This window comes from Rattus norvegicus, chromosome 9, assembly GCF_036323735.1.
Source record: "Rattus norvegicus strain BN/NHsdMcwi chromosome 9, GRCr8, whole genome shotgun sequence".
Lineage (NCBI taxonomy): Eukaryota > Metazoa > Chordata > Mammalia > Rodentia > Muridae > Rattus > Rattus norvegicus.
Window position 1 is genome coordinate 69,192,391 of NC_086027.1, and position 24,274 is coordinate 69,216,664.

The 24,274-nt window shown below is 37.9% G+C and overlaps 1 protein-coding gene across 9 annotated transcripts in view; it reads left to right on the forward strand.

The window, feature by feature from the left end:
• The window catches only part of Nbeal1 (neurobeachin-like 1), a 168,607-nt gene that overhangs the window by 123,065 nt on the left and 21,268 nt on the right, over positions 1-24,274 (forward strand). For 8 of the 9 annotated variants that reach the window (XM_039084849.2, XM_039084852.2, XM_039084851.2 and 5 more), the window contains 7 exons: positions 1,840-1,970; positions 7,683-7,792; positions 9,092-9,209; positions 10,147-10,244; positions 14,936-15,052; positions 20,505-20,594; positions 23,743-23,852. In XM_039084849.2, coding sequence (XP_038940777.1) covers positions 1,840-1,970; positions 7,683-7,792; positions 9,092-9,209; positions 10,147-10,244; positions 14,936-15,052; positions 20,505-20,594; positions 23,743-23,852 — 774 coding nt within the window. Of the gene's footprint in view, positions 1-1,839; positions 1,971-7,682; positions 7,793-9,091; positions 9,210-10,146; positions 10,245-14,935; positions 15,053-20,504; positions 20,595-23,742; positions 23,853-24,274 lie in introns of those variants that run through there. The other variant, XR_010055002.1, reaches the window with a different exon arrangement.

Consider the following 24,274-nt stretch of genomic DNA (forward strand, 5'->3'; position numbering starts at 1 on the left):
ACTAAGGGACTTGTATTTAGAATATATGTGTAGAATCCTTACAACCAGATAATACAAAATCGAATTTAAAAATGGAAAAGGGTATGGATAGATAATAGACAGGTGTCTAACACATGAAAAGATCTGCAATATCATTAGCCGTCAGGGGAATTCAAGTCAAAACCAATTCCCATCTTGTAATCAGTTGTTAAAAAAAGAATAAAAACCATTGTGATGTAAAATTAGAAAATAATGGGAGTAGAATTTTAAAATAATAATTTTTATAGAAAACAGTCTGACAATTCTCCAAGACATTAAACATGAAATTATCACTAACAATTCTGCTCCTAAATTTCTATCCAGCATAAAATTTGTGCACCCATGTTAGTAAATAGCATTGGATGAATGGGTCAGAGATTAATAGGCATTTACAAAAAGTAAAATTAATGGCTGGGGATGTAGCTCAGTTGATAGGGTGTTTACCTAGCAAGCCTGGTGCCCTAGGTTTGTGCCTCGCCACTGTATAAAGCTGGTATGAAGGCACATTACAGTAATCCCAGCACTTAGGAGATGGAGGCTAGCATTTAAGCTCATCCTCATCTACATAGCAAGTCCAAGGCTGGATTACATGAAGCTCTGTCTTTTAAAAACTATGTTAGTCATTAATATCCATTCACCATTTTAGACTAAAGCCCATAGCTTAATTTTTCCATAAACATGGTATCAAGAGAAATCAAGCAAATGTTATGTTTTCTGTGATGAAGGAAATCACAATCAAATTAGACCATTACCACTTGAGGGTTTTCCAGCTATTATACCTATAATGAAACCTAAATCAACTAATTAAAATTTATGGGTGGAGGAACTGGCTCTGTTGATTGTCTACCATACAAAGCATGAGGACCTGATTTTGGATCTCCAATACCATGTAAAATCTGTGCTAAGGATTGGGGAGGCAAATCCACAAAGTTCACTAGCCAGCCAGTCTAGCCGGTTGGTGAGATTGGGAATTCTGGTTCAGTAAGAAGATAAGTAACTTATCTCAGAAAGTTAATTAAAGTAAGCTAGTAACATATGTAAATAATTTATAGATGCTTACCTACAATACTATGTCCCTACCTACATTCTGGTTTTTAGTGTAAGAGTTTCTGCTAATAATGTATTAATTATTAGCTCAGAATCATTTCTGTAAATCTCTTAACTAAAAATATAAGTACTGTTATATTTAGAATTATTTTGAACTCAGATTTTTTTTTCTTTTACAAACAAGCTCTCATGCTGTAGCCTACCTTGCCCTGGAACTCACTCTGTACTTTAGTCTGTTCTTGTAGTTAGAAAAATCCTACCTCAGCATCCACATTCTGGGATTTTAAGTCATTAAATTCTATGCCTCGTATATACTTTGATTTTTCAAATATAGAACTCATATTCACTTTTTTAAATGAATTTACTCAGCAAATTTTGTGTCTTTAATATTCTTTGGTGGTTCAACCCAGAGCAAGGCCCTGAGCATTCCAGGGAAGCCCTCTACCAACAACCTGCATATTCAACAGACACCTTTGCCTAAAAGTCTTCTAAGATTATATTTAATTAACATGAACGTGTTTTAGTGAGTTTAATTTTCAATTAATTTAAACAAAGCAATATTTGGTTTGACAACTATAATGATAGTATTAACTCCTGTCAACAAACTATGAATTATAGATGATTATCATAAAGATAAAAGTTGTTTTCAGATATTAAATTAGATTAAGAAAGCCCAGCTGCAGTCATGTGGAAGTTTCAAAAGAGCTTGAATGTTCTTGATCTGCATGTCTTTGTTTTCATCCAGTAAACTTTGTCTTTCGCTCCTGCATGCAGGTTTGACTGTGCAGACCGGCAGTTCCATTCCATCCCTGCTACGTGGCAAGCACTTATGGAGAATACATATGATGTAAAAGAACTTATTCCTGAGTTCTTCTATTTCCCAGAGTTTCTAGAAAATCAAAATGGTAAGAAATGGAGGATATAAATTTTCATTCCAACAGGTTCCAATGAAAAATACTGAAAAGCAGTTTTTAGGACATTTTCTGTAATATTGCATACTTTTTTAAGGTTGGTTTTGTGTGTAGATTACTCAGGGACAGGATTTCACTTATACCGGGGAGGGACATACAGAGCCAAGTCTTCTTTCCGGAGAGGTGATACAGGAAACTAAGAAACGAGTTGAGTTTGAACACACAAGAGAACTTATCTATGAGATACAACACTGTGCTGCACACCGCCATTACAAGGCTCCCAGGTGATCGAACCAAAGCCAGTGAGCCAATCCGTGAGCAAGCGAACAGGTTTTTAGAGTATCATTACAACATATTGACCAGTTTACTTATGTATTCCTGTCTATAACTGCTTTCAGAAATTAATGATCAACTTGAGTAGTTACAAGAGACCATATAACTCACAATGATAAAAATGTTCTTTTACCTTTTAAAGAAGACTTCTACTCTATTTGGAATGTACAAAAGGCTAACATAGAAAATAATGGCTAAGTTATTCCAGCTTTTGAAAAAATTAGGTTTTTGGAGTAGAGATGCATGATGATAATTACATTTTGAAATGTTCAAATATTTTTTTCTATAGTTATTTTGCTTTATTTTTTCTTTCCTTTTCCCTTTCTTCTTTTTTCCCCTTGTGTAATGCTTGCAGTTGAACTCAAGAGACTTACACAGTTTGCGAATACTCCACAACCAAACTTCTCCCCAGCCTTGCATTCGTGTTTAAAGCACACTAAATATGCCAGATTGTTAGTCAGTTGGTGTGTCCTTTACTAAAGCCAGTGCGTCTCTGGGAGAGCAGGACTGGTTGGGCTAAATTTGAGTGGAAAACTTAAGATACTCTTTGCTCTGCAATGCATTATTTTTATTGGTGCTAATTGCTGCCTTCAGCCCTGTGACTTCATGGTCCCTGTGTATAAAACTGTAATTATCTAATTGCTTGATAAAGGAACTTGCGCAGGAGAAGACAAATGTTTTATCTAATAGGAATAAATAGCAATAAAACCAACACAAAACTGCACAATAAGATTTTAGTTTGTTTTTTTTTATTCAAGTTTACAGATAATATAGTTACAGGTTATATAGTATTATCATGGCCAATTTCTTTCTGTATTCTCACTCATTACTCCAAATATTTTGGTTTGGTTTTGTAGCTAACCTTTCTCTTTGTTACAAATAACCGAAGTAGCTTGAAACTACAGCATGTCACCAAGATGAGGCTGTTGGTCTGTTGTGTCCGTTCTTAAATGTCACCCTATCACTTCGCTCTCTAGAACTGTGTCTGTACCAACCAGCGAGCTACTCACACGGAGTAGGAATGACGCTCAGGCACAGTGAGTGGAGGTGAAGCTAAGGTCCTGCAGTACGTTTGGAGGGAGACAACTGTGCACCACACAAAGACCAACAGCTGCCCGCCACACACTGGTCACCCACGACAAGCCTAGCACCCTGCGTTCCCTGTCACCGGACCTTTAAACTGTACCTAGACATAGGAAATATTGTGTTTCAAGATAGCACACTAATACTTCAAGACTGGTATTTTAAGACATTGTTTCTTCTCATAATGCATGAACAAGAAAACCTCATACATGAGAAAGTTCTGTCATAATTCCAGTTGTAATAGCAAGTGTCTTTGTGGAATATAATACATTATTCTTCCATAAAGCAAAACTCTCAGTGAGTGTGTTCAAGGTGTAAGTTAACACTGCAAAGTTCTAATGAAACGCATTTTAACCATTGTTCATTTTTAGCGTTAGGATAGTTAATATTTTATTTTGATTCAATTAAAGTATGGATTATTGTGCCTTCACTGTTCTATTTTCTTTTCACTTGCATGCCTGTGTTCACAGACACTTGCATGTGGAGGAGTGTTTTGTGTATATGTGCATGAGTGTGCACACATTCAAATGCACCCATGCATATATTTGTAGAAACCAGAAGTCACTATCTTTTTTCCCCTCATTTTTGTTATTGGATTTTTTTATTTACATTTCAAATGTTATCCCCTTTCCCGGTTTCCTGTCCATAAATCCTCATCCCATCCCAACCCCCAACCCCTTGCTTCTATGAGAGTGTTCCTCCACCCACCCACCCACCTATCCCTTCCCTCCTCCCTGCCCTGACATTCCCCTACACTGGGGCATTGAGCCTTGGCAGAACCCATTGGTGCCCAACAAGGTCATCCTCTGGTACATATGCAGCTGGAGCCATGGGTCTGTCCATGTGAACTCTTTGGATGGTGGTTTAGTTCCTGGGAGCTCTGGTTGGTTGGTATTGTTGGTTGGTTGTTCTTATGGAGTTGCAAACCCCTTCAGCTCCTTCATTCTCAGTTTTTATTGGTTAGCTGGGAGCATTCGCCTCTATATTTGTCATGCTCTAGCAGAGCCTCTCAGGAGAAAGCTATATCAGGCTCCTGTCTGCATACACTTCTTGGCATCAGCAATATTGTCTGGATTTGGTGGCTCTATGTAAGCTGGATCCTCAGGTGGAGTTATCTCTGGATGGCCTTTCTTCAGTCTCTGCTCCAAACTTTGTCTCCATATCTCCTCCTATGATATTTTTGTTCCCCTTTCTAAGAAGGATGGAAGCATCCACACTTTGGTCTTCCTTCTTCTTGAGCTTCATGTGGTCTGTGGATTGTATCTTGGGCAATCCAAGGTTTTAGGCTAATATCCACTTATCAGTGAGTCCATACCATGTGTGTGTATTTGTGTAGTTTTATTTTGTGTTTGGGTTACCTTACTCAGGATGATATTTTTCCAGTTCCATCCATTTGCCTGTGAATTTCATGGTTTTTTTTTTTTTTTGCTAGCTGAGTAGTACTTCATTGTGTAGATGTACCACATTTTCTATATCCATTCTTCTGTTGAAGGACAACAAGGTTCTTTCCAGCTTCTGGCTATCATAAATAAGGTTACTGTGAACATAATGGAGCATGTGTCCTTGTATATTTTGGAGCATCTTTTGGGTATATGCCCAGGAGTGGTATAGCTGGGTCCAATTTTCTGAAGAAACTCCAGACTGATTTCCAGAGTGGTTGTACCAGCTTGCAATCTCACCAAAAATGGAAGTGTGTTCCTCTTTCTCTACATCCTCGCCATCTGTTGTCACCTGAGTTTTTGATCTTGGCCATTCTGACTGATGAGGTGGAATCTCAGGATTGTTTTGATTTGCATTTTCCTGATGACTAAAGATGTTGAACATTTCTTTAGGTGCTTCTCAGCCATTCGAGATTCCTCAGTTGAGAATTCTTTGTTTAGATCTGTACCCCATTTTTTAATAGGGTTATTTGATTCTCTAGAGTCTAACTTTTTGAGTTCTTTGTATATATTGGTTATTAACCCTCTATTGGATGTAGGATTGGTAAAGATTTCTTCCCAATCTGTTGGTTGCTGTTTTGTCCTAATGACAGTGCCCTTTGCCTTACAGAAGCTTTGTAATTTTATGAGGTCCCATTTGTCGATTCTTGATCTTAGAGCATGAGCCATTGGTGTCCTGTTGAGGAAATTTTCCCCCGTGTCCATGTATTCCAGGCTCTTCCCCACTTTTTCTTTTATTAGTTTGAATGTATACAAGCTCATGATGTTTATCACTAGCAAGCAATGGGAAGAAGGGAAAAAAAGTTCTCACAAAACAGTCTGTTAATTATATTTGTCAGATTTTAGGAAATACTAATAATATCATATACATACAAAAAAGTGTGTTATTAACTGTAATGTACATTTTTAAAAAGAAATACAGGGTTGGGATGTGGCTCAGCTGTGCTGTGCTAGCCTACCATGAGCAAAGCTCTAGTTAGAGCCCTAGTCCTATATAAACCAGACATGCTTATGAACACTGGGAATCCCAGGACTCAGGAGGTATCAAAATAAAATATTATCCCTATTATCCTATCCTCCAATTCTGAGGCCAGTCTGAGATAGATAAGACCTTGTCTCAGACAGACAGACAGACAGACAGTGCCCAGTGTGATGGCAAAAGCAGGCATCTCTAGGATTCAGCGCTTGTCTGGTCTACATGGTGAGCTCCAGGGCCAGCCAGAGCTACATAGTGAGATCCTATCTCAAAAGAGCAAACAACACCTCAGTATTCACATAATGAATGAAATGTACATAAGTATTCTTTTACAAAATCCCAAAACATCTAAAATTACACCAACTATACAAAAAGAAAACAGAAAATAAAAATAGTGCTAAGGGATTTCATTGCCTGAAATGACATAATTAACTCTGGATATCAGTTAGTTACATCTCTTTTTTTCCCATCCTACCCTTTTGGTTTTCAGTCTTATGATATCTTTAAGTTGGGAGTCTTCACTCTCTTCTATACCTATTATCCTTAGGTTTTGTCTTCTCATTGTGTCTTGGATTTCCTGGATGTTTTGGTTTAGGAGTTTTTTGTGTTTTGCATTTTCTTTGACGGTTGTGTCAGTGTTTTCAATGGAATATTCTGCCTGAATTCTCTCTTCAATCTCTTGTTTTCTGTTGGTGATACTTGCATTTGTGATTCCTGATCTCTTTCCTAGGTTTTCTATTTCCAGGGTTGTCTCCTTTGTGATTTCTTTATTGCTTTATTTCCATTTTTAGATCCTGGATGGTTTTGTTCAATTCCTTCACCTGTTTAGTTGTGTTTTCCTATAATTCTTTAAAGGATGTTTGTGTTTCCTCTTTAAGGACTTCTACCTGTTTACCTGTGTTGTCCTGTATTTCTTAAGGCATTATTTATGTCCTTCTTAAAGTCCTCTAACATCATCATGAGATAAGATTTTAAATCATAATCTTGCTTTTATGGTGTGTTGGGGCATCCAGGACTTGCTGTGATGGAGGAACTGGGTTCTGATGAGGCCAAGTAGCCTTGTTTTTTGTTGCTTAGGTTCTTGCCCTTGCCTCGAGCCATCTGCTTATCTCTGGTGTTAGCTGCTCTTGCTGTTTGACAGTGGCTTGACTCTCCTGTAAGCCTGTATGTCAGCACTACTGGGAGATTGGCTCTCTCCCAGAAGGATCTGGGTACAGAGAGCTGTGTCACAGGGTCAGCTCCAGACCCAGGTGGAAACTGGAAGGATCCTGTCTCAGACTGATCCTCAGTTGCTGTGTCCTGAGGGCTCCAGGCGGGTTCCTCTTGGATCAGCAATGTGAGCAGAAGTGGTGGTCTCACCTATGCTCTCAGGTGTATCAGTACTTCTGGAAGACCAGCTCTCTCCCAGCAGGAACTGGGAACAGAGGTGTGGCACAGGGTCAGCTTGGTGCACAGACCCAGAAGTCACTATCTTTAATCCCACTTCACATTAGTTTTTGAGACCAGCTGGTTTGTATACCCAGCAAGCTGCTAGGATTCTTTTGTCTACACCCTTAGCTCTGTGGTTACTGGCATGAGCCACTGTACCTGGCTTTACATACGTGATGAAGAATTTAAGCATTTGATTGAATAGCTAAAATTTACCCAATGAGCGTCTTCCAAATTTCCCCTCCTGGCTTTTCTAAGAAAAGAAATTCTTACTCTGATACGCCTTCTAAAAACCAATTCAAAAATATTTTATGTATTTTATTAAAGTATATTACAATAGACAGGTCAATTTATTTTTTTTCTAGTTATATGTTCTCGTTTATATTTGTTTTACATCATTTTTAAAAAGAAAATGTTCTGATTTTTTTTATTTTTTATGTGTCTTAGAATTTAATTTGGGACAATTACAAGTTTCTAAAGAACTGGTAAACGATGTTATTCTTCCAAGATGGGCTAAGTCAGCTGAAGATTTCATTTATAAACACAGAAAAGCTCTGGTAAGGTTTCTGTTCAGTCGCTACCATATCTTTTAAAGTACAGATTTGTTTTTCAAAGATAAGTTAAAGTTTACCTTTTTTCTAGATTAGTTTGTTCCCTGTTGTATATTACTGTTCTAGAAAGTACAATACTGTAATTTAATTTTAAGATATAAATCTTAGGATACATTCATGAATATGTAACAAAGGTTTCTTTTTTTCCTTTTGTAATAGTTTATAATGGAATATTTGCAAATCTGTTATAAATACCAATCAATGATAAGTGTCACAGTTTTTGATATTTGGTATATTGGAAATCAAATTTCCTTTTTAATCAAGTCTTAGGTTTTTTTTTTTCCTTTAATTGAAAACTTTTAGACAACTATTACAAAAGAAACTACCACAAAGATTTGTTCCACCTCTCTCATTAACTCTCCTAGACTTTGGAGAATGTTAATAGCTTTTTTGTGTTGTTTTCTTTACCCAGTAGATTTGGGGACACTTTGTAATTTCTGATTTTTGGGTTAGGAATGATCTTCTAGAAATATTTCAAAATCTGGGAAAATCCACAGTCCGAGTTGTGTCCAGTGGCAATTAAGTTAATTAGGAGGCTGAAGCCTAAGTGTATGACTTTGAGGCCAGCCTTAACAACATGGTGTGAACTTGTCTGAAACAACACAAACAGCAACTAGCAAAACCTCAAATACTTGTGGTTCTAATAATTTTACATAAGGGAAATTCAGCCTGTATTAACATTCTAGTTCTCTGCGTGTCTGCTCTATAGATTGCTATTGTTTTCCCAGGTGGTATAACTATATGTTTTGAAGTTTATATTTTTGCATCAAATCACTTGAGGATGAGTACATTTTTTAATTTTTCCTAAATATTAACCAAGTTCCTAATAAAACCAACCTAATACCTTTAAATTTTTTACTAATGTTTAGGTAAATTTCCAACTTGAAATTGAGGAAGTAGTGAGAATTATAACATCGATAATTGTGTTACTGTCTCAATGCACTCCATTTACCAAGCAGTACTCTCCTTTTACAAAACTGTGTACAAGGGTTTTGCCCACATATATGTCTACACACCATGTGTGTGCAGTGCCCAAGGAAGGCGGAAGTGGTCAGATCCCCTGGACCTGGAGTTGGAGGTGGTTGTCAGCCTTCAAGTGGATTGGATGCTGGGCATTGGACATGCGTTAGTTAGCAGGGAAGCCAGTGTTCTTAGCTGCTGAGCATCGTTCTGGCTCCATGCCCTTTTCAAAAAGAGGAATTTAATGGGAAGATACAATAATTATTAAATTTGTTCTCTTTCTAGGAGTCTGAATATGTTTCTGCTCATCTTCATGAATGGATAGATCTGATTTTTGGTTACAAACAGAGAGGGCCAGCTGCAGTGGAGGCACTCAATGTCTTCTACTACTGTAGTTATGAAGGTACAAGTCAAAATACCACTTCTTTTACAATAGTTAGCATTAGTCCGTACTTCTTATACCTGGTATTTGAGCTTAAAATTTTTTTTTAGTTATTATTATGTATACTTTTATTTTGAGCTTAAATATTTAACGTGGGAAAGAATACATCAACAAAATATTTTTTCAGTTGGAAGTTCACAAAACCTCTGTTATTTCAATTTTGTAGTAAAAGTTTATGATTTTAAGATTGTGTATGTATGTGTGTCTACATGTGCATATATATATACACACTTATGGAAATTAAATTATAAATAACAATTATTATATGCTTTTGATTTCTTGTATAGAAATCAAATTTTCTGTTTAATCAAGACAAGTTCTCTCTACATAGCTCTGGCAGTCCTGGAACTCACTCTGTGGACCAGGCTAGTGAATCCGTAGGGATCCACCTGCCTCTGCCTCCCAGGTGCTGGGATTAAAGGCGTGTGCCGCTGCCACCTGGCATCAAATCCTCATGAACGTTACAAATGTTGTTTTTAGTAAACTTTGAAAGAAGGCATTTAGAATTATTAACATTAGCTCAACATCAAAGCTGTTTTTTGAGAGCTTTGGGCAGAAAACTGTTGTCTCTTTTTAAACCGTGTTATGTGGATATGTGCATGATCTGTGTGTGTACACAGGGAAGCTGATGTATACATCAGGCTCTCTTCCTCAGTGGTTCTTCCCCTGATTTTTTTATGTAGGATCTCTCACATGTACCCATATACATACGTGCATACATAAACAAACACATATACACAAATAAACATATTTAGTGTTTTCAAGAAATTAATCTCTGGTGGCATAATTTGAGGACTCATATTTTGTTTAAAATGTGTTAATCATTCCTTGATGCATTTCATTCATCAGTGTCATGCAGGGTTTTTCACAATAGTGAGTTGATGATTTCTTGTTTTAGGTGCTGTGGATCTTGATGCCTTAACAGATGAAAAGGAAAGAAAAGCCTTAGAAGGGATGATTAATAATTTTGGGCAAACACCTTGTCAGCTGTTAAAGGTAAATAATAAGCTATTTATACGTATGAACAGCAATTGTCAATCTTCCTAATGATGGGACTCTTTATTACAGTTCCTCATGTGGTGATCACAACCATAAAATTTTTTTTGTTGCTGTTTCATTATTGTAATTTTGCTACTGCTATGAATTAAAATGTAAATATTTTTGAGATAGAGGTTTGCCAAAGGGGTTGCAACCCACAGATTGAGAACCACTGGCCTACAGAATGCTATTTCGAAGTATTCTGAAGTTTGAAGAATAGTAGAGTCAAGTCTTAGCATATGTAATTGATAGGTCTTTATTTATATGATTTCATTTATTCTCTATTAAGCTATAATGTGCTTATGCAATCGATACTCCTGAGGTGATGTATTAAGTAGATGGACTTTAAGTGATATCTAGAATTGAATTTCTTTTTTTTTTTTTTTTGGTTCTTTTTTTTCGGAGCTGGGGATCGAACCCAGGGCCTTGCGCTTCCTAGGTAAGCGCTCTACCACTGAGCTAAATCCCCAGCCCCTAGAATTGAATTTCTAATGCTCTTAGTAATTTAAATCTTGGAGAATCATTGCCCAGAATTTAAGCAAAAAATTACATTAAAACCATCACTTAAAAATAAATAGACTTATTATTCCTAGTTTAAGTAACAAAAAAACCTGAAGATCCAGTTATAAAGCCAAATGGTTTGGCTTATACCTGTACTTCCAAATACTCAAAAGACTGGGATGGGAAATTAGTAATTCTAGGGCAGATTGGGTAACCCCTCAAAAAGTTCACTCATATAAAAGTTTCCCTATGTATGCACAATGCCCTGGATATGATCCCCAGAACTAAGGGCAATGGGGATCTCCATTTATATTACAAGTTATTCATAAGTCCCAAAAGAATTTATATTTCTTCAAAAAGATGATTATTTTAAATGTGTGTCTTTGTGTGTGTGTGTGTGTGTGTGTGTGTGTGTGTGTGTGTGTGTGTGTGTGTGTATGTGTATACATGCATGTAAGTGTGAGGGCCAAAGGTCAACATCTGTTGCCCTTCACAGGAACTGTCCACTTTGCTTTTTAAGACAGAATCTCTCACTGGGACCTGGAGTTGGCTAGTCTAAAGTTCACCACTGAGTCCCAGGGATGCTTTTGTCTTCACTGCCCCAGCACTGGCCTTACAAGTGCACAATACCCTACCCAGTTCTTTCATAGATGCTGAGGATCAAGTTCAGGACTCCATGCTTACACAACAAGCAGTTTAATCACTGAGCTATTTCTCCAACCTTATATTTCTGAGAGAATAAAACTGAATAGCAAATACATTATATCATTAAAACTGTCTTTATGTTGAGACTCCTTCTGTATATAAAATTTTAAGCTACTAAAATCATCCTATGAATGGTACTTATTATCCATAGCCTAAACCTAATGTTAAGACTCTAATTATAAAATATGTACATTATATAATCAAATTATTAAATGTTGCTGTGTTTCCTCATACCGGTATCAGGAAATTTTTATCTTTCTAATCCTAATGGCCACTGATTCTTAGAAGTCAGTCCACTATTCTAGAAGCTGTAATCTTTGTTAACATAAGTTTAAGGATAAAGAAAAATAATAATATCCCAGTATTAAATATATACTTTTAAATTTAAACATTGTGAATTATTCCCTAACCTCCATAGTAATGATATGGTTATCTTCATTTTTAAAATTAATTCAACCAATGCCAGGATGATGGCTCAGTGGATAGCTTTACTTGGTGTGCTAGTCTGATCACCTGATGCTTCAACCTTGCATGGCTTTAGGGATGGAGTTGGGGGGATAAAGAAATGATAGACACACAGAGAAGGTGGAAATAAGTGGGCCATGCTCTCTGATGGAAAGGCCACAGCAACCCAGAAATTCAGCCAGTTTATTTTATACATGTATGTCGAGGAGGCAGTTTATTTAATTTTGGTAAGAGCTCTCTATAGGGGCAGTCTCCGGCTGTAATCATCCAGGAGAGAAAAATGTCAACATCTGAGCATGAACCAGGGGAAGACTTTCCATGTTGTGAGGCATTAGGTCCTTGGCAAGGCTATGTTCCTGTCAACCATAAGTATTCACTCACGACTTCCTTCTCTCCTTACACATTCATTCAGTCTTCCTCTGTCCCCACAACCTAGTTCAGTCCTTGAAACTCACATGAATAAGGGGAGGGTGTCAGAAGCAATGGGACCAATCTGTCATCTTAACATTGTAAACTTAACACCACTAAGGGATGAGAGAATTGTCAAGAAGCGTGATTGTTACCACAGGACAGTTACGGAAGCGGGGAGCTCATTCTTGTAACCCTAGCTCAGTAGCTGAGTTCAGCAGGAGAGTTCAAGATCAGCTATGGAGACTTTGAAGCTTTCTGGGCTACAAAGTGAAATATTGTTTCAAATATTAAAAGGAAAAAAGGCAAACATACAGAATAAGCTGGGCCTAGTATGTAAACCTGTAATTCTGCCCATTCAGGAAGTTAATGCAGGGGAGTTGTGAGTTCAGTACTTGCCTAAGTTACAGAGTGAGTTCAAAGCTAGCCTGACAACTTAGTGAAATCCTGTCTTAAAATTTTAAAAAGGGCTAGGAGAATATAGCATAGTGTTAGAGCTCTTGCCTAACATATACAAGGTTCAGAATAAGACAGAGCTCTGTGGGGCTCAGAATTAGTGCCTTTAGTTTTGCACCAGCTCTATTCTCTGTGTAGCCCTGCCTGATCTGGAACTTATTTTGTAGAACAGCCTTGAACTCCAAGATTCCCCCTGCCTCTGCCTCCCTAATACTGCGATTAAAGGCATGTACCACCACTGCCTGGCTTCAAGTATACTTTATTTCTTTATTTTTTGCAAGAACCCAGGTGCCTTGTTACCACAGTAGGTAGAGAGTTAGTCTCATAATTTCACAAGAACCCTGCTGATTTATTTGTGGGCAGGACAGTTGTTCATGCATTTAGAGGTCAGAGGACAACCTTGGGAGTCATTTCTCTGGCACTGTCAGTGTTTGGTGGGGGCAATCTTTTATTGGCTTACAACCTATCAAGTAGGCTAGACTGGCTAGCCACTTCCCCTGACACTTCTAAAAACAAGGGTTCTCTGAATTGAACTCAAGTCCTCATATTTGCTTCAAGGCAAGTACTTTACTAACTGAGCCACTTCCCTAGTACTAATTTTTATTTGGTTTTTTAAAAAATTACAGTGGGGCTGTAGTCCAGGCATGTTTACTTAGCACATGCAAAGTTCAGTTCAGTCCTCATCACCACAAACACCAAAGAGGAAAATCAGACAAGTTTAAGACCGTCAGCCTGTCCGGGGGTGAGAAGGGGTGGGAGGGTGGGTGGAGGAACACCCTCATAGAAACAGGGGGAGGGAGGATGGGATAGGGGGGTCTATGGAGGGAACCAGGAAATGGGATAACATTTGAAATGTAAACAAAAAAAGACTGTCAGTCTATACTTTAAAATAGGTTTTGTTTTGTTTTGTAAAGTATTAAAGCTAAACATTTAATTGTTATATCTATTGCCCACAATCTAATATTTTGTAATAGGGACAAAAGAAACCAAATCCACCTCCCTAATTTTGTTTTATTTTTCTCTCTGAGACAGAGTCTTACTTTGTAGCTCACACTGCCTTGGGACTTTCTGTACCTGGTTCAAACTCAAACTCTTCCTGTCATAGTCTTCTGTGTACTTGGAGAGTCGATATTAGTGATTAAGCGGTACACCTGCAGTGTACATGTCTATAGCTTGATTTTATTGTCTATAATATAATTAATAAAATTAGATTTTACATTTTGATGAGTCTTATTTCAGAAACTAAATATTATACTACATTATAAAGTTTGTTAAATGCTTTATTAATTTTACCAAGTATTTATTAAACATCTGCCAAGCTTGTCATACTTCTTAGTGCTTAAAAATCCAAAAGTGAGGGCTGGAGAGATGGCTCAGTGGTTAAGAGCACTGACTGCTCTTCCAGAGGTCCTGAGTTCAATTCTCAGCAACCACATGATGTCTCACAACCATCTGTAATGGGATCTGATGCCCTCTTCTGGTGTGTCTGAAGAAAGCTACAGTGTACTCATATACATAAAATGAATAAACAATTTTTTTTAAAAATCCAAAAGTTAATAAAATTCATGGCTACCTTTATGGGGACCTATAGCTAGACCAGTGAGATGTCTCAGTGGGTAAAGGTACCTGCTGCCAATCCTGATGATCTGAGATCAATCTCCCATGTCAACATGGTAGAAGGAAGAGAATTGACTCCTGCAAGTTGTCTGTTGACCTCCATACATGTACTGTGACATATACAGGTTCACATATACACAGAAAATAATAAAATGTTTGTTTTTAAGAGAATTTTAATAGGCTAGCTAGATAAGATTTATCATGAACAGTCAATGACTACTTAAAAGGGGAAAAAAACTAGGAAATTCTGAATAATTGGGGAAAGAGCATGAAAAAAAATCCTTCTGACCTGGATATTTAGGAGTGCTATCAGTAAGAAAAGCTTTAAAGTAAATTGAGATGTCCACAGAAAAGGGTGAATGCTGGGGGATTAGACTCAGCCTGGAGTTGCTAACAGTGCATCACGTGCATTCTATTGTATCATAGTCCACCATGTCGAGTGAATACAGACATGCTTTCATGTAACTCTGAAATTCTTTCTTAAAATTATTTTGAAGGAACCACACCCTCCAAGACTATCAGCAGAAGAAGCCATTCAAAAGCAGACCAAAACAGAAATTTCAACCCTAAACCTCTTTCAACACCTCCCTGAACTGAAGTCATTTTTTATAGAGGTAATAACCCAACTTGGTAATATTAGAGACCTTTCTTCAATTTTTTATATTTCAATTATTTTGTGTGTTTGTGTACATGTGTACATGTATGTGCAGGTGTGCTTTTTCCATGCCTATAGTTGGACGGTTATTTGGTGTGTGTGAAAAGCCAAAGGTCACTTTCCAGGATCTTCATTTGTTGCTCTTTCCACCTTATTTTTTAAAGGCAAAGTCTCTGACTAAACCAAAACCTTGCAGTTCTGGCTAAGCTGGCTGGCCAGAGAGTCCCAGGCAGCTTCACCTCTTACCATCTATCTTCCCGCTCCCAGTGCTGGGGTTATAGGTGCGAGCTGCCCCACTCCTAGGTCCTGGGGATCCTAATACAGTTTACTAACTAAATCATCTCCCCACTCCAATTTATTCCATTTTAATGGAAGAAAATGTTGTAATATATTTTAGAACAGTTATGTGTACTTGTGTGCTCCTGAATGAGTTTATGTGCATCATACATGCAGGTGCCTGGGGAGACTAGACGAAGTGTGCTCCTGGAACTAGAGTTACAGGTGGCTATGAGCTGCCTGATCTGGGTGCTGGAATTCAAACCTGCATCCTCTGCAAGAGCTCTTAACCACCAAGCCAACTCTCCAGCCCCAGACTTGGCTTTTTAAACTACTTTTGTTGTAAGCTTTTCTTTGCTGTTAAGTGGTATTCTGAACTCTTTTTCTTAGCTTGTTTTCTCAACAAGTAGGAACAAATAATTTAGAGTACTTCTTATGGGCAGGACATGGTATACATGTCTTTAATCCCTGCACTTGGGAGGCAGAGGCAAGTGGATCTCTTTAATTCAAGGCCAGCTGGTCTACATAGAGTATTCTAGGCCAGCAAGGATTACATAGTAAGACTCAATTTCTTGTAACAGTTGAAATGCTGTGCAGAGTGGTGATATTTAATAGCTTTTAATTATGTCTGTTCATCTATAAAATTTGTCCCAACACATGAGATTATTAATTGATAGTGTTGGAAGGAATAGTCAAGTAAAATAGTAGTTAATGCTATACTTGAAAGAGTACCCTTGGGGTTGGGGATTTAGCTCAGCGGTAGAGCGCTTGCCTAGCAGGAGCAAGGCCCTAGCAAGGCCCTGGGTTCGGTCCCCAGCTCCGGAAAAAAAAGAAAAAAAAAAAAAAAAAAAAAGAAAGAGTACCCTTGTAACCAGGCTTCTACTTAATTTATTGGGTTCTTTTTCCTACCACCCTTCTTCACCCTTATTCTGTCCTTCCAGCTCCCAACACTAGGTCAGAGAGAAAGGAGGATAGAGAGTAAAGGGGATGTCAGTCTAGTTAGATTACTTCCTGCTGATTTGAGTTCCTTGGGGCAAGTCCAATTTCTTCTGTTGACAAACAGCAACCAACAGCATCCAGACAGCACCAGCATCAGCAGGAGGAGCAGCAGCCGGCTACCTGTCTCAGGGCTCTGGCATTCATATTTATCTTCTCAAGAGGCCCCAGAATTACAAATGTAAACTATCTTCAGCTGGCAGAATCACACCCCTGCCAGAGCGTGAGACAAATCATAGTCAGCTGCTTTGGACAATCTGAAGTAGCTCTGTATCCCACACCTAGGATCTAAAAAAAAAAATTCACATAATTTGATTTTTAAAAAAACCAAATTCTTACTACGTACCCTTAAATTTCACTTAAAAATCCATATATATACATATTAAAATGCTATGAATATTTCACAATGAGATTGTAAAATACATGAATACTTTTAAATTTAATATTGACACAATATTCTTTGGAAAAATGCTAAAAAGTTAATATGTTCATAATAATTTAGAAACTTGCATAAAACAAGCAGTCTCTCATGCAATATATTAGAAGCTGGCAAACTTCAAGGATTAGACTTCAAGGATTAGTAATTTCGTCAGTAAACTTAGATAAGATTGATATAGGATACATATATAGTCATGTTTAGCTTACTTACCATCTGCAGAATAGGCAGTGAGCTAAATTTGTTCTACAGGTTGTAGTTTACAAAATCCTGTGTTTCTGAGGTCTAGAATACCATGACTTTTTCTCCAGTAAAGTTGCACTGTATTTTAGTATAGGTGTATTTTTACATATTCTTGTGCATACAAATTAATCTCTTTCCTAAAATATTGACTGAAATTTTCAGTGTTTAAAGTACTACAATGTTGGCCTTTTTCTAAAAGTAATTTAACCTTCAACTTAGAACACACAGAAACAGTGCTCAAGAATGATATCCAAGGACTGGCAAAATTATTTACTGGATACAGTATTTGCTATAGAAGCTTGAGGACCTGAGTTCAAATCCCCATGCAGTCAGGCATGACTGTGTATGCCTGTGTCCCCATAGTTGAGGAGCAGAGACAGATAGCCACAAGAACTCACTGACCAACCAGACTCACTGAAATAGTGAAAGACCATTTCTGTATTAAAGGAATAAGAAGATAGTAGAAGACACCCAATATTCTGTAGTCTCCAAATACGTGTGCACAGAACATTACCACATCTATGCACAACACACACATACACACACACACACACACACACACACACACACACAGAGATAGAGAGAGAGAGAGAGAAAGAGAGAGAGGGAGGGAGGGAGGGAGGGAGAGAGAGGGAGAGAGGAAGAGAGAGGAAGAGAGAAGAAAAACAAAAGGGAAATGACAGTTTAGTCTCAGGAGGTTAAGGGTCTTCAAGACCCCACCCTCTGGTTCAGTGAAATCTTCAAAAGAAATCTTCAAAAGAATGTACTTGTTTTAGATTCAGAGCTAAGTGTTTTGTTTTGTAGTGAAGCAATAGAAAGAAATATCTACAAAGGGGAAAAGGCACATGGGGAAAAATCTAGAGGAAGTCAGATACAAATATTCTAGAATTTGTTCTTAGTGAGAGTTACCTAGTACATGCTTAATTCTGCCAAAAATGAAATGGGAAAACAACTTTTGTCTACCAGGGAAGCTCATTAGCAACACAGTGTCTAAGGCTATTATTATTGGCTGGTCACATTTAACCCTGCCTTCCAAATACTAAAATACCAAACTCCAGAAGAAATGCCGGGGTTCAGCATGATTTACCTTGTTTACACAGGCAGAAGTGTAATGAGTGACTGTTACCACAAAGGGAAAGTGAACACTTGGAACTGTGTGCTTCCCAAGGGCTCTGCTACTTCTAGTTCCTCCCAGCTACCCCTCCCCCAATTTGGATCTATTCCCTTTTTGTCTTTTGTTAGAAAATAACTAAACTTTTAAAGGATAATAATAAAATATAGTAAGAAAAACGAACACAGTGGAATTGAACAAAACAAATAGAAGGAAAAGAACCCAAGAGAAGGCAAAGAAACAGAGACCCAGAGGTTCATACACCCACAAATTTAATAAAAACACTAGGTGGAAGCCATGGTACATATGCAGAGTACCTCATGCAGACCCATCAGGCCGTGTGTACTGCCTCGGTCTCTGAGTCCCTGTGTGCTGTACCATGTTGACTCACAGGGCCTTGTACTGCTGTCCTCCATCCCCTCTGGCTCTTACACTCTTCCCACCTCATCATCTACAGGGTTTTCTCCGCCCTAAGAGTAGGGATTGATGGGGATGTTGCATTTAGGGCTGAATGACCAAGGCATCTCACATTGTATAATATCTTGCTGTGGGGGTCTCTGCTGCAGAAGAAGCCTCTCTGGTGACTGAGTAAGGAACTGATAATGAGTTTTGCAAAAGCATTAGGAGTCATTTTATTTATTTATTTTTTAAGGAACGTAGTGTTTTGTTTTACCGTAGGCCTCTGTGCTATCTAGTCTCAGGCTCTTGGTCACCCAAGCACTATTGGATAGGGGTTCTATCTCCTGCAGTAGGCCTTAAGTCAAATCAGATACTGTTAGTAAATGTAAGCCATTGGAGGTAGGCTTACATTTTTTTTTCTTTTTTCTTTTTTTTTTTGTGGGGGTGGTGGGGTGGGGTGGGGTGATGTCTTAAAGTTTTTCTAAGAGACTTTTTCTCATACAAGTCTTTACTGTGTGGTTAGATTTACCACAAGGTATTTTATAGTATTTGACTCTATTGTAAAAGGTGTTGTTTCCCTGATTTCCTTCTTAGTCCATTTGTCGTTTGTATATAGCAGGCCTACTGATTTTTCTGAGTAAATTTTGTGTCCAACTATTTTGCTGAAAGTGTTCATCAGCCATAGGAATTTTCCTATATGGAATTCATTGTATCATTTATGCACACTGTCATATCATCTACAAATAAAGATACTTTGATTTATTCCTTTCCAGTTTGCATTCCTTTGTTCTCCTTCAGTTGTCTTACTGCTCTATGTAAGACATCAAGTAATATATTGAATGGTTACAGAGGAAATGGACAACTTTGCCTTGCATCTGATTTTGGTAGAATTGCTTTGAGTTTCTCTCCATTTAAGTTAATGTTGGCCTTTCAGGGAACTGCCTCTGTAATGTTAATTATATCATCTCTCCAGGACATTTATCATGAAATGGATGTTGGATTTCGTCAAAGACCTTTTCTGCTTCTAGTGAGACGAACATGTGCTTTTTGTCTTTCAATCTGTTTATATGGTAGATTACATTTATCAAGTTATATATGTTTAACTATCCCCAAATCACTTGATTGTGGTAGATGATTTTTAAGTGTTCTTGGATTTGGCTTGCAAATATTTTATTGATAACTTTTGCTTCTATGTACATAAGGAAATCTGGTCTATCTCGTTGTTGCAGTTTTTTATGTGGTCTTGGTATCATGGTAATTGTGGCCTCATAAACTGAATTGGGCAAAGCTCCTTCTGTTTCTATTTTGTAGAACAATTTGAATGGTATTGGCATTAGTTCTTCTTTGAAGGTCTAGTAGAATTCTGCACTAAAGCTACCTGGCTTTAGTATGTTCCTATGGTTCTCTGGATTTCTTCAATGTCTATTGTTATGTCTGTTCCCCTTTCATTTTTAATTTTGTTAATTTGGATATTCTCTCTCTGCCTTTTTGTTAATTTGGATAAGAGATTTTCTCAGGGGTTGGGGATTTAGCTCAGTGGTAGAGCGCTTGCCTAGCAAGGATTCTCCTGTAAGTTATAAACAACTTTCTCACTTAGCTTATTCTAAGCACGTACATCCGTATTATGTTTGTGTCAGTATAGGAAGGGGCAAAGAAAAATTCTAAATCTCTATATTTTTAGTGATTTCTGGTCCTTGGCATTTACATCTGCTCACAAACAGAGTATTGGAACAGATGGTGATAAGTTTTAGATGATTCAATTGTGCTAGCTACTCAAACATGGTGTGTAATCCCTTTCCCACATTTTATAGTAAATTATTACATGATCAGGTAGAATAAAGTAAAGTTTTATAGGGGTCATCCTTGTTTTTAAAAAAAATTTCACTAATTTGTATGTAATAAATATGACCCAAACCAGCCATTAACCATCTTTTTTTTTTTTTTAAACAGGGAATTAGTGATGGTATTCCACTATTAAAGGCCATCATCCCTAGAAATCAATCTCGTTCTTTTATGTCTCAAGGCAGCCCTGAGTTACTGGTAAGTTGATGTACACCTGTTTCATACTGCTATGTCTGTATTCATTAGTTTACCAAAAAGGAATAAATGGAGAAATATTTCACTTACATCTTAAAAATTGAATATGTATGTATGTATGTATGTATGTATGTATGTATGTATGTTTGAACTTATGCACATGCCAGCCTGCATCTAGAGGGCAGAGGACCACAGTGAGTTGATTCTCCTTTTCCACCATGTGATAGGAATTGAGTTTGGGTCCTCTGTACTGGTGGCACTTGCCTTATCCCTCTAAGCTATTTCATTGACCCCATAATAAATTTTTTAAAAAAAATTTTAATTTCATGTGCATTGGAGTTTTGTCTGCATGTATGACTATGTGAGGGTGTCAAAGCCTCTGGAACTGGAGTTACAGACAGTTGTGAGCTGCCATGTGGTTGCTGGGATTGAACTCAGGTCCTCTGGAAGAGCAGCCAGGGCTCTTAACCCACTGATGATCTTTCCAGTCCCAATAATAAACATTTAAAAAGAATTTTTTAAAACATATTTTATGTGTGTGGATGTTTTACTTGTTTGATGTGTACCACATTCATGCCTGGTTCCTGCAGAGATCAGAAAAGAGTACCAGATCTTCTGGAATTATAGATGGTTCTGAACTGCCATGGGGGGTGTCAGGATCCAAACCTAAGTCCTCTGGAAAAGCAGCCAGTACTCTTAACTACTGAGTCACCTTTCCGCCCCTAAAAGAGTATGTTTAAAGTAATCAAGTAATCTACCCTGTGGTAGTACTGCAGCCTCACCTGTGTGACGTGGACACACTAAAATAGCTAGGAAATATCACCATACAGTACTAACGATGATCAAAACTAATACAGATTTTTTTTTAATTAACTTGAGTATTTCTTATTTACATATCGAGTGTTATTCCCTTTCCCGGTTTCCGGGCCAACATCTCCCAACCCCTCCCCCTCCCCTTCTTTATGGGTGTTCCCCTCCCCATCTTCCCCCCCATTGCCACCCTCCCCCCAACAATCACGTTCACTGGGGGTTCAGTCTTAGCAGGACCCAGGGCTTACCCTTACACTGATGATCTTACTAGGATATTCAATGCTACCTATGAGGTCAGAGTCCAGGGTCAGTCCATGTATAGTCTTTAGGTAGTGGCTTAATCCCTGGAAGCTCTGGTTGCTTGGCATTGTTGTACTTTTGGGGTCTCGAGCCCCTTCAAGCTCTTCCAGTTCTTTCTCTGATTCCTTCAATAGGGGACCTATTCTCAGTTCAGTGGTTTGCTGCTGGCATTCGCCTCTATATTTGCTGTATTCTGGCTGTGTCTCTCAGGAGCGATCTACATCCGGCTCCTGTCGGTCTGCACTTCTTTGCTTCATCCATCTTGTCTAATTGGGTGGCTGTATATGTATGGGCCACATGTGGGGCAGGCTCTGAATGGGTGTTCCTTCAGTCTCTGTTTTAATCTTTGCCTCTCCCTTCCCTGCCAAGGGTATTCTTTTTCCTCATTTAAAGAAGGAGTGAAGCATTCACATTTTGATCATCCGTCTTGAGTTTCATTTGTTCTAGGGATCTAGGGTAATTCAAGCATTTGGGCTAATAGCCACTTATCAATGAGTGCATACCATGTATGTCTTTCTGTGATTGGGTTAGCTCACTCAGGATGATATTTTCCAGTTCCAACCATTTGCCTACGAATTTCATAAACTCGTTGTTTTTGATAGCTGAGTAATATTCCATTGTGTAGATGTACCACATTTTCTGTATCCATTCCTCTGTTGAAGGGCATCTGGGTTCTTTCCATTTTCTGGCTATTATAAATAAGGCTGCGATGAACATAGTGGAGCACGTGTCTCTTTTATATGTTGAGGCATCTTTTGGGTATATGCCCAAGAGAGGTATAGCTGGATCCTCAGGCAGTTCAATGTCCAATTTTCTGAGGAACCTCCAGACTGATTTCCAGAATGGTTTTACCAGTCTGCAATCCCACCAACAATGGAGGAGTGTTCCTCTTTCTCCACATCCTCGCCAGCATCTGCTGTCACCTGAGTTTTTGATCTTAGCCAATCGCACTGGTGTGAGGTGAAATCTCAGGGTTGTTTTGATTTGCATTTCCCTTATGACTAAAGATGTTGAACATTTCTTTAGGTGTTTCTCAGCCATTCGGCATTCCTCAGCTGTGAATTCTTTGTTTAGCTCTGAACCCCATTTTTTAATAGGGTTATTTGTTTCCCTGCGGTCTAACTTCTTGAGTTCTTTGTATATTTTGGATATAAGGCCTCTATCTGTTGTAGGATTGGTAAAGATCTTTTCCCAATCTGTTGGTTGCCGTTTTGTCCTAACCACAGTGTCCTTTGCCTTACAGAAGCTTTGCAGTTTTATGAGATCCCATTTGTCGATTCTTAATACAGATTTTATTAAGAGAGCACATCCTAGGGCATTTCACTGAGTAGGAATGAGTTTTAAATGAATTGATATTTATCTACCCAATATCCTTGTGCAGTAGAAGCTCTTATTTCCCTTTTATAGGTAAGAGATTAAATCTCAGGAGTACAAATCCCCAGATCACAAAGCTAGCAAGCAGGGATCTGAGACCTTGGCACAGGAGCTAAGCCTAGGTTTGTCGTTGTAATTTTGTAACTGATGCGTGATAAAATGTGCTGTAGCACAGTGAACAGAGATGGCATAGCACTGGTCGTAGTTCTCACTGGCAAGACACTGTAGTTTTCCACTTTAAAATCTATACTTTTTTAAGTTTTCTAAATCTGAGGATGGGTAGCCTGTTGTTCTATAATTGAGGGAGTAAAAACTTTTCTCTTTTAAAATCAAGTACATCCTTCAGGGAATTATCACTTCCGGTACATTGTAGCAGTTTGTAAACTCTACTGATTTGGTCTAAGTAATGTTTATTTCATATTTTTATGGCAAAAGTTAACCTTATTAACACTAACCACCTGAGAAATTAAGAGGGAAAATAATTTGTTAAAGAAGACAACTCTTCTTACAATAAGCTGTAAACAGGCTTTCCACTTGAATTACTCAAGATTTGGCTTCATAAGTCTTACAGTATCCCTAAATGTTAGATGTCAAAATCTGTGAGCATCTGGTTATGCTTAGCCACATTCTTTAATCTTTTATTTCAATTTCATATATTCTTTTTCAGATAACAGTAAGCATGAATTATGTTATTGGAACCCATGGATGGCTACCATATGACCGAAATATTTCTAACTACTTCACATTCATCAAAGATCAAACTGTGACAAACCCAAAGTAAGTAATTAAACATTTAATGCAGAACAGATGATTTTTTTTGTGTGTTTATTTGTTTATTGTTTTTTTCGAGATAGGGCTTTTCTGTATATCACTGTGTAGACCAGGCTGGCCTCGAAATTGAGAGATCCATCTGCCTTTCTGCCTCCCGAGTGCTGGGATTAAAGGCATGCGCCCTGACTGCCCAGTGATTCTCTTCTTTCCCACTTCCCCTCCCCTCTGTTTTTAAGTCATACCCTGACAGTATTCAGACATTACCAGATTTCTATTATAACATATATAGAATATAATATTACTTTGGGAATGGTAAATTGCCATATTATTCTTTACCACTCACAAATTATCTTTATTTGGTTTGTTGTTGTTCTCAGACAGGATCTCATTGTATAACCCTCTCTGGCCTGGAACTCAGGCTGGAGACC